This window comes from Choloepus didactylus, chromosome 13 (assembly GCF_015220235.1).
Source record: "Choloepus didactylus isolate mChoDid1 chromosome 13, mChoDid1.pri, whole genome shotgun sequence".
In the NCBI taxonomy this organism is placed as follows: domain Eukaryota; kingdom Metazoa; phylum Chordata; class Mammalia; order Pilosa; family Megalonychidae; genus Choloepus; species Choloepus didactylus.
In genome coordinates, this window is record NC_051319.1 from 99381948 (window position 1) to 99400179 (window position 18232).

The 18232-nt window shown below is 35.6% G+C and overlaps 1 protein-coding gene across 4 annotated transcripts in view; it reads right to left on the minus strand.

The window, feature by feature from the left end:
• Window positions 1-18232, minus strand: part of CREBRF (CREB3 regulatory factor) — a 73666-nt gene that overhangs the window by 16175 nt on the left and 39259 nt on the right. For all 4 annotated transcript variants that reach the window (XM_037801066.1, XM_037801065.1, XM_037801063.1 and 1 more), the window contains exons 5-8: window positions 13081-13275; window positions 10839-11028; window positions 9504-9577; window positions 1677-1799 (exon numbers count right to left, since the gene is read on the minus strand). In XM_037801066.1, coding sequence (XP_037656994.1) covers window positions 1677-1799; window positions 9504-9577; window positions 10839-11028; window positions 13081-13275 — 582 coding nt within the window. The remainder of the gene's footprint in view (window positions 1-1676; window positions 1800-9503; window positions 9578-10838; window positions 11029-13080; window positions 13276-18232) is intronic.

Here is an 18232-nt window from a genome sequence, read left to right on the forward strand (position 1 = left end):
AGTTACTTAATACCTTGCTGTGCTTCCAGTTCCTCATTTATAAAACCAGATAATAATAATACCTCTTTCACAGAAATGTGGAAGTAAATAACCCAAAATACCTTAGCATACAGGTCCTGAATCATAGTAAGACCTCAATTAATGTCAGTTGTTTATCCCTTCCTAATACCTAAGGAATCCTTTTTTTCTCCTGGCTCTTAATCTCTCTTTAATACTTTCTCCTTCAGTCTTTGTGCATAGAGAGTAGTAGTCAAGCTTCATGAAATTGTTGGGTCACAATCTACATGCATTGTTAAGTTAAAAACAATTCCAAATTGCCCTTCAAAAACACTAGTATATCTTACTTTCAGTATACACACTAGGCTGTCAAAAGAAACCTTTAAGTAATTTCAAAGACCATGAGAAAAGTACTAAGTGCATAGAAGCATTCAAAGTGTATTCATATCCAATTAAAGAAAATGCAGTAGTTTCGAGACTATGAGAAGTATCTATTTCTGTATCAACAGAAACAAATTCTTCTTCCCCACCCTACTCCATCTAAGCATCTTGAGTCCTTCATAGCACTTGTCACAATTTGTTATTATTTTTGTTTTTCAGTTTATTCTTTGTCTTCCATTTTTCTACTACAAGCTCCCATAAGGGTAAGGACCAAGTCTCTGTTATTCACCCCGTATTCCCTACACCTGCCACATACTAGCGCTGAAAAATATTATGGTGTAAATGAATTTATAGTCAACTGAGATCAAAAACATTGTCTTAACAGGAATGTAAAAAAAATTCCAAGATATTTACAATAAAAAAGAGAAAGAAATATAAAACAATGCAGTGTAAGTTAAAGTTCTTGTTACTCTAAAATTCAGGTGTAAATAGCTAGTTAATGGTTGAAAAGTAGAATCTAATTCTTCTACGTGAACTGACTCAATACTCCATGAGGTTTCTGAAGGAAAACAGATAGGAAGAAAATTCTTCTTACACAAGGCCTATCTTAGAACCAATTTTGAAAGGATAATCCTAGAATAAATACTGTTAAACAAAGAATATATAATATAGCTGAACCAACTTTATAATGCTTCAAGGTTTTCATGGATTGTATTATGCTGTAGTGCCTCTGAGATGCTACTGATCTGTAAGGTCATTTGTTCCTGTGGCAGCTAAGCTCTGGAGTTCTTGTGTCTACAGTAGCTATCTCTATCCTCCCTGTCAGCTATTACTCTGCCTGGCTTCAGGATGCCTGCCTCTCTGATCCTCCCCATGTTATGTAATCTGTTCAGGAAAGGGAAACCAGATAATCAAGTTTATTAGATTGCTATGAAATTTATTACTGAGTTAAACAAATAGGGGAGAACTTCCACTAAAGTGTAACTGGCAGATCTGACCACTCAGGGACCTTTTTTCCCCCACTGAAGGTTAAATTTGCTGAAAGTGTGTCTTTCGTGAGTGTTGAGATCTAGATAGTTCCATGACGAAATCTAAATAATAAATAGTGGTAACCATAGCAGTACATGTTTAGAAATGTGAAATTTCAAAAGACAAAACTACTCTCAGAAGAAAGTAACTACAATGAGAGTACTTGAGTTTTTCCTTAAGCTAATAAGAACTTTTAATATCCCTAGTGTAGGATCATATATCTCACACTATATATTATTTGTGATGGATTTATCCAATATTCTTCTTACCAAGAGTATCTTTAATGAGGATTTCAAGCTTCTGCCCCATGTTGGGTCCTCTCTCCTCTCTTGGATTCTGTACTCGGTTTACAATCTCTTGCTTGATGGAATTGATTACAAACAATAAATTATCTGCAAAACAGAACAAGACTCTTGGAACATATCACTAATATGGCAGAATTCTGTATTAGTTAGGGAACAAAGCTGTTCAATTAAAAACAGAGAACGTATAAGAAAACATTAAGCAGTTATGGTTACAAGCATTCCTATCCAAAGAGACTAATTACAAATGATATGCCACTTTGATAAACACATTGTAAGCATGCGTTATCCTGTAAGCAACTTGTCTTACTTGTCTTCATATATTTTAAGAGCTATGATAGTGCCTGGTACGTTAAATTGTAAATGCTTACTAAATGTTTATTAAATAAATAAAACCATGTCTTTCAAAGACAAAAGCTTTCAAAACAAATTTCCCTATTTCACACCAGTTAGAATGGCTGCTATTAAAAACAATGGAAAATTACAAGCGTTGGAGAGGATGCAGAGAAATAGAAACACTCATCCATTGCTGGTGGCAATGTAAAATGGTGCAGCTGAACTGTGGAAGATAGTTTGGTGGTTCCTCAGAAAGTTAAGTACAGAATTACCATATGACCCAGCAATCCCACTTCTACATATACAGCCCAAAGAACTGAAAGCAGGGACTTGAACAGATATTTGCAGCCCGATATTTATAGTGGCATTATTCACAATTGCCAAAAGATGGAAGCAACCCAAGTGTCCATCAACTGAGGAATGAATAAACGAAATATGGTATATACGTACAATGGAATATTAAGTCGTAAAAAGCAATGAAGTCCTAATAAAGGCAACAACATGAATGAACTTCCAAGACATCATGTTGAGTGAAATAAGCCAGACACAAAAGGACAATTACTGTATGATTTCACTGATTTGAAATAATCAGAATAAACCAACCCCCAAAAGTCTGAATCTAGAATACAGATTACCAGTGAATGGTGCTGGGATAGGGAATCGGAAATTAAGTCTTAAAGTATACAGCACAACGACCTGGAATGATGAAAATGTTTTGGTAATGGATGGTTGTGTTGGTATTGCAACATTGTGAACATAATTAACAGCAATGAAACATATACCTGAATGTGCTTAAAATGGAAAATGTTAGGTTATACATATGGTAACAATAAAAATTTAAAAAAAAATCCATGGACCAGCACCACACAGTGAACGCTAAGTTAAACCAAGGACTATCTTTAATAGTACAATTATTAAAATGTGCTTTCGTCAATTTTAACAAATGTTTCACACCAATGCAAGATGTTAATAAAACAGGATCATATACAGAAATCCTGTATTTTATGTATGATTGTTCTGTAAACGCACAAACTCTCTAATAAAGAAAAAAAAAACCCACAAATTTCCTCACCTTAAGAAGATGGGGAAAAAAAAGAACAAAGTTAATCCAAAGAAAATAGAAGGAGGAAAACAATAAAGCTAGGAACAGTAAGCAATGAAACAGAAAGCAAACATAGAGAAATTTAATAAAGCTAAAAGCTGGTTCTTTGAAAAGATCAACAAAACTGACAAACCTCCAGTTAGACTGATCATAAAAAACAAGAGAAAACACCAAACATCTATATCTAGAATGAAACAGGGATTAGGACTTCAAAATCTACAACCATTAAGAGGATAATAAGAAAATACTATGCTACTATACCAACAAATTCATTGGATGAAATGGACAAATTTCTTGAAAATGCAACTTAAAATTGACACAGGAAGAAATAGAAAATCTGAATACCCAATTTCTAGTAGAAGAATTTAATTTATTAAAACTCTTTCTAAAAGAAAACCCAAGAGATTTCAATGATGAATTCTATCAAATATTCAGGGAAGAAATAAAATCAATCTTGTCAAGCTTTTTCAAAAAAGAGGAAATGGGATCATGGCTCAATTCATTATATGAGGCCAGTATAGCTTAAATACCAAAATCTTGACAGACATTACAGAAAAAGGAAATCAGAGACCAATATCCCTCTTAAATATAGACACAAAAGTCCTTAACAAAACATAAGCATCAGAATCTAACTTAAATTACTACAGCAAAATTCAACAAAATATTAGCAATAGAATCCAATATAAAAAGGAAGATATATCATAACCAAGTAGAGTTTATCTGAGAAATGCAAGGTTGGTTTAATACTCAAAAATCAATTAACGTGATTCATCATGTTAACAGGTAAATATGTGACATATCAGCTGAATAAAGGAAAAAAACAACATGATTGTTTCAGAATATATTTTTAAAAAGGAGGGGGGGGGGGACTGACAATATTCAATGCCCATTTAAGATAAAAACTTTCAGCTAACTAGGAATAGAAGAGATCTTCCTCAAAATGATAAAAGGTATCTATAATATAAAATCTACAGCCAACATCAAATTTAAAGTTGAAAGGCTGAATTATTTTTCCCTGAGACTGAGAACAAGATTATCACCACTTCTATTTGATACTGTACTGGATTGTCCTAGCCACTGCAATATGCAAGAAAAGGAAATAAAGCCATAAATATCAGAAAGGAAGAAGTAAAACCATCCCAATTTGCAGATGATTATTGCTTCAATAGAAAATCCCAAGGAATCTATAAAACTACTTCTAGAACAAATAAATAAATTTAGAAAAGTCATAAGATACAAGAGTAATACACAAAAATCCATTTTATATACTAGCAGTAAACTGGAAAATAAAATTTCAAAATAATTCCATTTATAGCAGCACCAAAAATATAAAATATCTAGGAATAAATCTAACATAAAATGTCCAAGCAATCTACACTGAAAAGTAACATGATAGAGAGAAATTTTAAAAGCCTCACTAAGAGATTTAACACCATCTCTTACCTCATACCAAACACAAAAATTAACGTAAAATGGACCATAAACTGAAATATAAAACCCTAAAACTAAAAATTCTAGGAGAAAACATACAAGAAAATATTTGTAACTTTGGAGTTGGTGAAGATTTATCAGAACACAAAAATAATGAAACATGAAAGAAAAAGTTAAAAAATTGAACTTCATCAAGATTAAAAACTTTTGCCTTTGAAAAATGCCAATAAGAAAACAAAACAGCAAACAAGTTAAAATAAAACATTTATAACATATATCTCAAAGAACTTGTATCCAAAAATAAATAAAAGAACTCCTACAACTCAGTTAAGATGATCAACCAATTTTTATATGGCAAAATATTTGAACACTTCAAAAAATATATGAATAACCAATAAGCCCAGGAAGAATGCTTGATGTCATTAATCAGAGAAATGCAAATTAAGACCACAGTGAGATACACTACCACACGCCCATTAGATTGACTAAAATTAAGAAGACTGACCCTACCAAGCATTGGCAAAGATGTGAAACAACTAGAAGACTCCTAACAGTGTTTTTGAGAATGTAAAATGGAACAGCCACTTTGGAAAACAGCTTGGGAGTTTTTATAAAGTTAAGCCTATATCCATCCCATGATTCAGGCATTCCACTCCTAGGCATTTACCCAAAATGTGTATCCTCCCAAATACTTGTACAAGAATACTGATAGCTTTGTTATAGTAAAAAACTAGAAACAATCCAAGTATCTATCAACAGGTGAATGGGTAAACATGTATATAACAGATTACTCAGCAATAAAAAGGATCTAACTATTGATACACGCAACTACATGGATGAGTCTTAAATAATTATGGTGACCGAAAGTAACCAGTCATATTGTATGATTCATTTATATAAAATTCTAGAAAATGCAACCTAATCCAAAGTGACATAAAACTCACTGTGGCTAGGAGTGGCAGAAGGATGGCTTCCAAAGGTGTATGAAAAAACTTTTGGGGGTGATGGAAATCTTCCTTATCTTCATTGGTTTCACATGTATATACATCCAAACAGACCAAATTATATACTTTAAATATGTAGAGTTACTGTACTTTAATTATACCTAAATAAACTCCAGGGCAATAAGCATTTCCAATTTCAACACACAGGATTCCTATGGTCTGAAATAAATCTCTGTCTCATCACAGACTGCTTTGAAATCAGTGACTTATTCCTCTTCTAGTAATACCGAGAAGAGGACAATCTAGACTGAGGTGGAAGAGGGAAGTGAGAAATAAAAAAAGGGGGTTTAAAACTACATGCAATGTTGGAAGCAATAGAGTTATTTTAGGTTTTTTTTTTCTCTTATTCCTTTGTTTTCTTAGGGGTTGTTAATTTTCTTGGGGTATGGTAGGAACATGTTGGAAGCAATGTAGTTATTTTAGATTATTTGTTTTTCTTACTCCTCTGGACATGGTTTATTAATTTTCTTGGGGTATGGTAGGAACATATTGGAAGCAAAGTAGTTATTTTAGGTTATTTGTTTTCCTTAATCCATTGCTTTGTTTGAAATGTTGTGGGGTTTTTTTTGGTTGTTGTTTGCCTGTTTGTTTTTAATTTTTTGATAAACAAAGTTAAAAAATTGAAAAAAAATCAGTAGAAAAATGGGAGTAAAAACTAAATGACAAATAGGGTGGGATGGGGGGATGGTTTGGGTATTCTCTTTTCACTTTTATTTTTTATTCTTATTCTGATTCTTTCTGATGTAAGGAAAATGTTCAGAAATAGATTGTGGTGATGAACGCATAACTATATGATCATACTGTGAACAGTTGATTGTATACCATGGATGACTGTATGGTTTGTGAATATATTTCAATAAAACTGAATTAAAAAAAAAAAAAAAAAACTACATGCAAGGTCAATATATGCAAAAGATGTCATTAAACAAGGAAAGTAAGGTGACTCCCTAAATCATACAAAACAAGAAATTTTTGCTTTTTCTCCATGAATAATTGAGAGAGAACACCGTTTACTCAAATATAAACAAGGACATTTACATGCCAGTTGGACTTGGGGAAAACAATGAGGTCCCCCCACCCTCAACTGGTTAAAAGTAAATAAGGTCACTTTTAAAAAGAAACACACACACACACACACACACACACATACACACACACACGAAATCAAAATTAAACAAAACAGCAGAATAGCTCTTTCCAAATCTTGGCAGTGCTCGCCTCAGCATCACTTGGGGTGGGAGGTGGCGTGTGGGGGAAGGACTCTCGTGCTACCACGCTTCCTCATTTAGGAAATGGAGGCATCTGGCTCTCAGAAATTGAGGCCAAACATTAAATCCATAAACAGATCCTCCTTGTCTGATTCCATGTTCACCAAGAAGTCTTTCAATTTTAATTTTCCCATATAGCTTGCTTATGTCAATTAGGGTGAAGATTCAGTCCACCTGAATCAGTTCTATTTCTTGTTCTGAGTTTTAAAATCTACATTTGACTCACAGGGCAGTCTCTTATGAATTCTGGTAGATGGAATCAACAGAAGAAGGAAGTCTGGAGTATTGGGATGGGATGTGATGAGTAATATTATTGTGGGTCCCTGATGCCAGTCCTTGGAACTGTGCTAGTTCATGACTAATTTAACATGCTAAGAACAAGAGAGTAAATTTTTCATAAAGCTAAATTTATTCTATTGTGAGATTGTGCCCTTCACAATTTTTTAATGATAAAATATCCTTCCTTGTATGACATTAATGATGTATTTTTTAATGTTCTCACTTGGCAAAACATAGACTTGGCAACTACGTTCCCAAGTCCAAAAATCTTTATCAAATGCTACTGACTTGTGAATCACAAATTCTAGAAACACTAAGTTAACTGATAGGTAATGGATAATAAGCATTCCACAAAGCAGTAAGAGGGTGACTCTCAGACATCTAGGAAAAAGCAAAGACAACATTCCCCTTAGAGATGTACCAGAAACCCTAGGAGAATTTTCAAACTACATGTGACAAACTACACAAGAGCATTTTATTGGTTATGAGATGGATTCCTAACCAATAGTCAAGGCTGCTCTTTTCAGAGACGGGAGAAAAGCAAGTCAGGCAGAAGGAGGAGAGAAATAACCGGAAGAAGATCCTCTTCCCTCAAATGACCAATTGATGGGAAAAAATGCTACCTTTTAAAGACAGGCTTTGTCCTACATAAAAATATCAGAAACTATAAGTTAGCTTTGGAAACAAGAAAAGTTTAAGGCAGCCACAAAACTCAGTTTGTGCTATGACAATACGTTCAGAAACTCATGTACACCTGGCCCTTACTATCTCCCCAATTGTTTCCCACCCCAGAATATATTTACATCCCAGAAACAGACACAAGGTATGTGTGTGAGTGTGCATGTATACATAAATGCAAAATATATAGCTACATAAATACTTCCACTGAAAACATACACACAGATGGCTGTGTGTGTCCCAAAGAAACACAGACCCAGCATGCTTGCCAGAGCCTACTGCATCTCCCTGCAATGGGTCATCTGTGTTCTAAAATGAAATATGAATGCCCAGGACATTGCAATCATCATATATATATACTTGCAGAATTAAGATCAAAATGCTTCAAAAGCAAGAAAAAATAATTTTTAAAATGAATATATTTTCTTTCCAACAAAAGAACTATTGTTTAACCTAATTAGTTTACTTTGTTTAAAGGTCCTGAGGGGCTATTACTAAATGAAACCATCAGTTCATTTCACAAATTGTAAAATTCCGAGTTGGAAATCCTTTCTGCTCTCACAAACGGAAACAGATAATCAAACGGAAACAGATAATCAAAATAAAGGAACAAGAACAGAATTCTTTCTTTCAGCTAACTGGACAAAGTTTATTGAGCACCTATCTATGTATTAGGCACCATGCTGAACTTCAGAAAACCTCCAGAAACAGTTAACAACTGATCATTCTGCCCACTGTACACTGCTCCACTGTTCAGACAAAACAGAACTTGTCTAAGAACTATTTACCAAAAGGGATTATTTTAGAGGCAAAGGAACAAAGTCTTATGATACCAAACTTTAGGAACAGTAACAGAGAAAGGGGAAGGGGAAGGGTGGTTCTTATCATAGAAGTTCAAAACCAGAGCTTCCCAACCACCTAGTGTGCTGTAAAAGGGTCATGAGCAGCCTACTCTTATATTCCAGGCTGCCTTAGAGATGGTAATTTTCTTCATGTACAATGATGTGAGAGATTGGAAAGCACTGATCTAAACCAATGGATCCCAAACACATGTTAGGAGAGTTGAGTAAGAATAATCAGGAGAGTATGTTAAAAACATGGATTCCTGGGATTTACTTCCACAGATTCCAATCCAGAAGATCAAAGGAGAAACCTAGGAATCTGTATTTTAACAAGCTCCCCAGATGATTTTAATAAACCATCAAATTTGGAAAACACAGGTCTAAGCTATCCACTCAAAGATTAAAAACATTACTCAACTAAAGGGAAAGAAATTTTTAAATCAGTCAATAAAATTGGCTAACACAGCAACACAATTATAAAATATAAGAAATTACCGTTAGCACCAAGGGATCAGCTATTTGGGGTAGAGATGACATTTGGGTTGGGGAGTCACAGATACATTCAGAAACTCATGTACACCTGGCCCTTACTATCTTCCCAATTGTTTCCCACCCCAGAATATATTTATATTCATGTATCATTTTAGAACACAGATGACCCATTTTAAAATGACACTCATTTTAAAAGGAGGATTTGAATGGATAAGTGAACTTTTGGCTTACTGAATGGTTGAACAAAAAGAAGGCTGGCTGAAAATTCGGGCAGAATGCAGGGAAAGCAGATGATAAAAAAAAAGGAACATGGTCAGCAAAGCAACAGGAGATTAATCAAATTCTTAAAAGTGTAGGTTTACCATATTCTGTGTTGAGGCCCCATAATTTCACTTTATTAGCTTCATACTGGGCTTTTTTCTTTAATCGACAAGCCCTGCGAAAGGAAGGAACAATTAATTCACTTTTTTTTCTTTTTAGCATTCAGAATAGACTCCTTTTGATTGCTGTCAGACATTTTCTAATAGTAACCAAAAATCGCAGCCTACTGCTGTTTAGATCAAGGAACTCTATTACCAAAAAAAAAACATATAATACAATCATTTATTCAAATTGATTTTTTTAAATTTAGCACATGTTCAAAAATAAAGCTATGAACAGTACACACCTATTAGAATGGCTAAAAAAGCAAAAACAAACAAAAACTGTTAATACCAAGTGTTGCAGTGGATGTGGAACAAGTGGAGCCTTCATATATTGCTGGTGGGAGTATAAAATGGTACATCCAGACACTCTGGAAACTAGTTTGGCAGTTTCTTATGAAGTTAAACACACCCTCCTGGGTATTTAACCACGAGAAATGAAAACGTGTGTTCACACAAAAACCATAAGTTGAAGTTTATGGTGGCTTTATTCATAAATGCCCCAAACTGTAGCAGTCCAAATGTTCCTTAAATGGTAAACTATAGTACACTCTTACAAAGGAGTACTACTCAACAATTAAAAGGAACAAACTACTACTACTACATGCAACAACATGGATATATCTCAAATCCACTACATTAAGTGAAAGAAGCCAGGTTCAAAAGGCTACATGTAGCATAATTCCATCTATATGATATTCTGGAAAAGGCTAAACGATAGGGATAAAAAACAGATTTGTGGCTGTGAGGGACTGGATGTGTGTGTGGGGGGAGGGGGAGGAGTTTGCCTGAGAGAGATCTGGGGGAAGTTTTTACGGTGATGAAAATGTCAAATATCTTGATTGTGGTGGTGGTTTGTGATTGGCTATATTTGTCAAAACCCATATAAGCATACACTAAAAGGGATGAATTTTACTGTATGTAAATTATACCTCAACAAACCTGACTTACTAAAAAGCAAAAAAATGAAACTATGATAAAATTTTTCATTGTCATACTAATATAATGCACTTAAATCCATTCACCTCTCCCCATCTAAAAACTTTTTCCATGAAGCATAAATACCATCTTGTGCTTTCAAAGGAAAAATTATAATACTCTCGTTGTAGTATTTATAAATATTATATATATATATATATATATATATATATATATATATAAATTTTTTTTTCCTGAATAAATGGTATAGAGCCATCTCATGTATAAAAAGCTCACTTAAAGTCTAACTTCACCTCCTGGACTTTATTCCCATGAGCAAACAGTATTACCATTTACCTGGAAGCCAGTTTATTTTTCTCCTTCCTTGATCTTGGCCGGGCTGTTAAGGGAAGCTCACTGACTGGAGTCAGATCACTAATCACCTTATTCAGTTTCCGTAGTTCATTGCCAATCTGAAGGAGTTTTTTAGGATTTGGAGTGAGGTCTTCTACATCAGTTCTTCGTGATTTCTTTACTGCATATTTTCCTACAGAGAATTTAAAAGAAGTCTGAGATCATTTTACTTAACAAGAGATACATTTTCCACAGCCATACTTTAAAAACCACTCCCTCTCTTCCACTTTTCTTTTTCAGAAGTTTCAGCATGTTAACAACCTATCCTAAGAAGGGCTGCCTCCTCTCTTTCCTACCTTGTGGCTATAAGAAATAGGAGCAGTATGGTGCAACTCTAGCCTTCTCTATCCCTAGGTTTCTAGCCCTGGTATGACAGATTCTTAAATTATTTGCATAGCAGTCTAAGCAACCCAAATTCCAGGACTGGAGTACAAGTTCAACTACATACAAAAATCAGCTGTAGGGTAAAATGTACGGTCAGAAGACAGTTTAGAAATTTTACCCCAACCAAGATGTTTGATGCTATGAATGAAAATGTCAGATAGATACATTTTTGTGTTAGACTCAAAAGTTTAAGAACAAGTAAGGATTTTGTTTGAAAGCTATTCTTCAGTTGTTTTGATAATATTACAGAAAACTCAAGGAGTCTTGCCCTGTCACTCCATGCAAAGGCTTGGCTCTGTCTTCTGAACTCCTCCAATAAACTAAACAATTTTCCTAGTACTTGTCCCATGCTCCTGGAATTATTTATTGGACCTGTCTTCATTTCTGGTAAAAAAAAAAAATGATTTGAAGGGAAAAACCAGGTCTTTATTATTGAGAGACTACAGAGCACAGAGCTGGGTGCCAGTGAAAAGGGAAAATGAGGCACTGATATACTTCGGATACAATTCGATCCTCAAAAATGCTTGGCAAATTAAATCTATACCATGAGTGATTACTAAATCACTTACAAGTGCCCTCCAACCTTCCCTTTTTGGTAGACTTTAGATGAATGTAAAGCATTTGTGGCAGAAGAAACGGTATTTAACAATAGCAATGGGTAGACAATTCAAAATATAGCCTCCCTAATGTTATAAGCTTTTCCGAACTCCTCCTTCAACTCTTCCCTCACCATTCCTTTTCTCCACAACTTTCCTTTTTATTTCTTTACTCTCCCCTTTTCTCCCTACCACCGTTTTGATTTCAATCTCTCCATTTTCATTTACATTAGATCTGAGGACTGGATGAGAATGGAGTCTTCTCTTTCTCCCCAACCTTTCTGGTGATAGCAACGGAGACAGGTCAGGAATCAAGGTCTCCTGATCATTTCCTGGGTGAGGTAAATAGAAGGGACTAGAAATGATACAATTTTTATATAATCCTTCCTTCTGCCTAGGTGATGGCTTTGGACACTGGTAAGAGCTACTCATGAGTGTGCCGGTTTGGATGTATTATGTGCCCCCCACAAAGCCATAATATTTTAATACAATCTTGTTGGGCAGAACATTTTGATTGAGTGTTTCCATGAAGATATGAATCACCCAACTGTTGGTAATACCTTTGATTAGATTATTTCCATGGAAGTGTGGCCCCGCCCATTCAGTATGGATATTGATTAGTTTATTGGAGCCCTATAAGAGCTCAGAAAGGAGCTCGGTGCTGCAGCTGAGAGAAACATTTTGGAGATGGCTGTTGAAAGCAGACTTTTGCTGACACTTTGGAGATGCTAGCTCAGAGTCTGCTCCAGAGAAGCTAAGAAAGGACAAGACACCCCAAGAGCAACATTTTGGAGAATGCCATTTTGAAACCAGAACCCCAGAGCAGATGCCAGCCACGTGCCTTCCCAGCTGACAGAGGTTTTCTGGAGGCCATCAGCCATTATTCAGTGAAGGTACCCTATTGTTGATGCCTTAGTTCGGACACCTTTATGGCCTTAGGACTGAAACTCTGTAAACAAATAAACCCCCTTTATAAAAGCCAATCCATTTCTGGTATTTTGCATAACGGCAGCATTAGCAAACTGGAACAATGAGTGAAGAGAAGTCAGGGCAAACACAGGAGCTCTACCGTTCCCTTCTCTCCAGTTTGCTAGAAAGAGTTGAATACCTAGGTACACTAAGTAAGCATTATGGTTGGGTATTTCTACTTCAAATTATGCTCTAAAATAAGTGACAAAAAGTATTTGCCAGCAATTCCCTCTTACCATGATGTAAGCCATTTTTCTGATACATATTACTTGGCAAAGTATCTCGATTCCATTCAGATGGCCTCAGCATCCTCTCTTGCTGGGATGGTGTAAGTTGTTCACTATACTCCCAGAAGTACCTTCTTTTACCTCTCTTCCGAGAGGATATTGAAGTCATCTCCTTTAAGTCTTCCACCGAATCATTTTCATAGCCTTAAAAAAAAAAGGTTTCCCAATTTTTAATAGCCAATCAGGAAGAAAAAAAAAAGGTCCCTGTATTTGTAACTTAATACATTGTCTTTCATCTGAAAACACCATTGGCATGTCAAGAATAAGAAACCACATTATGAAATAACTTTTAATACAGAAATCTCTAACTCATAAAATACTCGGAGATTAATGAACATAGATAATTACACTGTTTATCCTCCTTGAGTTTACTTACAATGCTTAGGTTTCTTTTTGGTTTTTATGAATTGGTATATAACAATTTTTTAAATCTTCTAGTTCCATATAGGATTGAAAGAACAATGAAATACACCTACAGGAATGCCAAAAGTACCATCAGAGAATGGTACTTAGACACTAGACCATGATTTTTAAATATCTTCCTTATGATATTATGAAACATTCCCAGAGAGCGGTGTGTGTCTCTACGATTGGGTCCTACTAGGCAGAGTTCTGTGAGGCAGTGGTGGTCTTCTTCCTACCTCCCACCCTACCCCTTTTAGAACAGTACAAAAGATCAAAGTTCCCACACAGGCTACCAAATTAAAACTTATCTGCCTATTCTAGCTAATATCTTACTGGAAGCAATTGTATTTACTTCACTTTTTAAGGGTATTTTCCTTACTAAAGCAAAGTTTCAGAAAATATTTAATTCTGAACTGCTAGAATTGCTGGTCAGACCCAGTATCACCAGGATGACCTATAAATCTAAAATACCCTCAGAGAATGATCACCTTAGATGTAACTCACGTTGTTAGTGCCAGGTACTTGGGGGAGTGGGGATGGGCCACGCACAGGACGTACAAAATCCCAAATCTAATGTGGCCAGAAAAATGATGGTGCAGCACTAGCCAAGCAAAATGACCACTTTCTCTCTTGAAAATATGACTTGTCTGGAAATGACATTAAGACACTGATGACATCTGTATGCTTGGAAAAAAAGCATTATACCAAGTATTCTTCAGAGTAAGAATCAGGAGAATAATTCCATTTATATGACACTCTGAAAAAGGCAAAAAGATAGGGATAAAGTAGATTACTGGTTGCCAGGAGCTGGGAGTAGAACAGGGATGACTTCAAAGGAGCTTGAGGAAATTTTGGGGGTGGGGATGAAACTATTCTGTATCTAAATTGTGGTGGTCACATGACTGCATGGGTTTGTCAGAGCTCAAAGATGTGCACACTTAAGCAAGGGTGAACTTAACTGTGTTTTGAAAATTATATCGCAATAACCATGGCTTTAAAAAAACAGGAATCAATCAGAAGAGCAGAATGATTTCTGGGCCATAGTCATGGCAAGCTCTTATAGCATCATCAGTATTAACAGCATCACTGGTATTAAAAGCATTATATCAGCTCACATGTGGTACTTTAAAATAATATGGCAAGTAGTGTGACGGGAACCTTAGGTTGTTCTTAAATGATATATAAGTCAAACTGAGTGACAATTATTTCCAGAAGTATGATTTTCAAAATTGTGTTAAATTTGGGTGAATTGTATAGTGTGTGAATATATCACAATAAAATGCCTTAAAAATAAAAAATAAAATAAAATAAAATAAAAATTTCAAAAATTGTGTTAAATACATAAAGCACTATAGCCATGACCTATTTATTTGTGCTTATGTTTCACTTCAAATTAAAGGATTTTATCTTGCTCAGTTATCAATCCAGCTCTGGAAAAAGTGTAAGGCCCTTGCACCACTAGGCCAAGGAAAAACTACTGGCTTGCAGAGATTACTCTAGTTTGTCTGGGAACACCTCAACACAGGCAGATGCAGCAACCAAAACACTTGTACCCTCCTACCAATATTGAGAACTGGTATTCCACACTTAAGCCTACCCTAGCACAAACCATAAGGGAAAAACTCCTCAGGCAACCCATCTGCCTGGACATTTGATAGATACGCCCCTTACTTGGCAACTAACTTTGCCTCTCCTCAAGTGGACTGGATTTCTGGCAAAAAACACTGCTCCCCTCCTCATTAAAGGCACCTGCATTATTTCACTGACAGATATTTCATTTGAGAACTCTAAGGACCTGGTGAGGAAGAGATTATTAACTCTATTTTACACAAAGAAATATGCTCTGTTAGGGTTTAAGTGATTCGGCAGAGTTATGACTGATTCAGACCCCGTGACTAAAGGAGTCTTATGACCCTAAATCCAAGTGGGCTCCCCACTTTCCCAGTGCCTATCAAGTTAAATAATGGTCTACACAGATTTTTTTCACATATTATTTCATATTGTGTTCAAATAGGCAGACTTCTTCTGCCCCACTCAAACTAGTTATGCTTTGTTATATCATATTCATCCTTTTACCAAAAAGGTAATGATGTAGGGCCATCAGTTTTATTTGACCTAATATTAACATTTTCTAATGGCATATACCATAAATTCACACATACACACACACACAACTGTGGATCTGTTAGCTAAAGACACCCTCCTTTCATTACAGAGACTACTAAATAGAATGCAGATTATATTCCCAAATCACTGGTCTAGCATTTAAAGTAATTAAATATTTCTCAAAGTGTGTTCTGGGGAACACCATTTCCATAAGATATGCTTTCCCCCCAGGTGAGTTCCGTGGTCAAATAAGTTTTAAGAAACTCTCATCCTGCATCCCTCTACTGCGAAGTCACTGTGTAAATAATCAGACTGAAAGACTCTGAGAGATCACTGCAATAAGTGAATCCACTACACTGTTAAGTTCCATGAGGACAAGGATTGTATCTGATTTGTTCTTCTCTATATAGCCAATACCTAATAACCACAGTGCCTGACACAAAAGTAGGCACTCAAAAATGTTTAACAAATCAGTAATTAATTTTGTTTAATGAAACATTTCCCATGGAGCCCTTTTCCTTTTCTTTTTGTCTGATAGATCACCATGCTAATCTAGCTCATTCCTTCCTGACACGATTATCAAAAATAAGTCCAAAAAGGCCATCCCCACTGCCTAAAATCTCAATCATACATCTTTGGTTAACGCAGACTACTGCTATTAAGTTGTTAAAGTCAACTGTGAAAATGTTTAGTGGGGATTACAAATTTAACTCTAGGGGCCAAATTCTTAGCCCTAGAACCATGTAATTCCATGACTCCAAACTGCTGTATCCCGTCCACAGAATGGGCTCTATTAAAACCTGGGAGCCAGTCCAGAATAGGGACTGAAACTCCATTTTACACCTTTCCTGGAACTTTGTAGACTCAGGCACTGTTGTAGCCATCTGCCAAAAAACAGCATCAAGGGAGCTAGTTGCCACAAAAGGGCCTTTGTACACTGTCCATTACAAATTAAACCAATCAACTCACCCTAAAACTAGCACACTGAAGAAAATACAACTATCTCCACTTTTCTGCTTCAAAGAATTTCTTCCTGCCTCTAACCGATAATTTACTTTTGTCTGAAGTTGCTTGTTTTAGCTCATTCTTCCAAGAGGAAGAGAAATTTTCATTAGCAGATGTGAATAAGGCTCAAATAATACTACAAAATCATGTTGATTTTGTGGTTTAAGTATGTCGTTCATTAACATTTGCCAAGAGGAGAACTTGAACGTGCCGGGTGCTAGCTAATGTGTATCTCTTATAAAGCCACTGGCTGGTTATTTAAGACCAACCAACAAGCTCACAGAAGAGGATTCTATGAGAGAAAAGCAAGAGAATGTGGCATGACGGGACAACACCCACCCCAACACTACCTCCCTCTCCCTAGTAAGGTTCAGAGGGCTGAGAAAATAGAAATGGGGGCAAATTTACCACATGAACACTCTTCATGGATTTACTTATATCTCAACAAATTTATCTAGGTGAAACCAAGTCAAAAGATCAAGGATAAAAATAAAGTGGAGTTAAAAGTCAAAGAAAAGCAAAAATAAAACCAAAAGTGGGACAGATAGTATAGTTCTGGCTCGCCGTGGGGATGGTAGGATTTACTGACTCCCTCTGGTTTATATACTCCTTTAAGCACCAGCTGTTGTTAAAGGCATTTCCCTTCCCACATTTTCCATGCCCCTAATTATTAGCTACCCCCTTTTTGTCTCACCTGTCCCCTACCCTCCTATCCTAATCCTAAACATGGGTCTCAAAGCAATAAGGCTGATTTGTCAGACTAAACACCACTTAAGGACAGCCCTATGATCTTCCAATGGGAAATTGCCACATAACTTCCTACTAGCTACAATGACAACTTTCCTGGAAAACATCTCAAATAAAAGCAGGTTTTATTAATTTACTGATAGAAATTTTTCCTGCTGTTAAGTGGAAAAGGCAATTGTTCTATTTAGACAATACAGAGTTCTAAAGAAAAACTTAAATTTCTCTTTGGCTTACTTGAAACCCCATCCAGATCAAACAACTTAGTTGTGTCACATACTTAAGTCTAAGCATTTATGTAACAGAAATATTTCACCGAAAGGATAAAGTCTTTCAGCAGTAACAGTGGTTCACTGGCTCCAATATCTCCTTAAAAACCTTTCAGGAAATTAAGTAGTAATGTTTACAGTGCCTGAATTCTGCTTAAATTTGATAGCCTTTACTTCTTCGTGCATTTTTAAAACTGTGTGCCACTTAGCAATACCATTTTCATAAAGAAACTGCATGAGCCGACAGTAGCAATAGCCGAAGCATGCAGATACTGAAGTGAATCAGGTTTCAGGTTTCATTTTCTTTCTCCCTTTTATTTATGCGTGCTATATATAAATAAAGAAGAGTCTCCTTCATGCTCATTAAATTATAGCATGTACTTTCCTTGAATGGGAAAATACTGTGCAAATGAAAGATGCAGCAGAAACAAAGAAAAAGTTCTCCTTTACATTATTCATTAAGTAGGCGACGTTGGTTGTAGGCATGAGTAATATAAACCATCATCACTTATTTCATCATTCTAGGTACTCCTAGCTTTTCTCAACTATAATAGAGGAACACAGGCATAAAT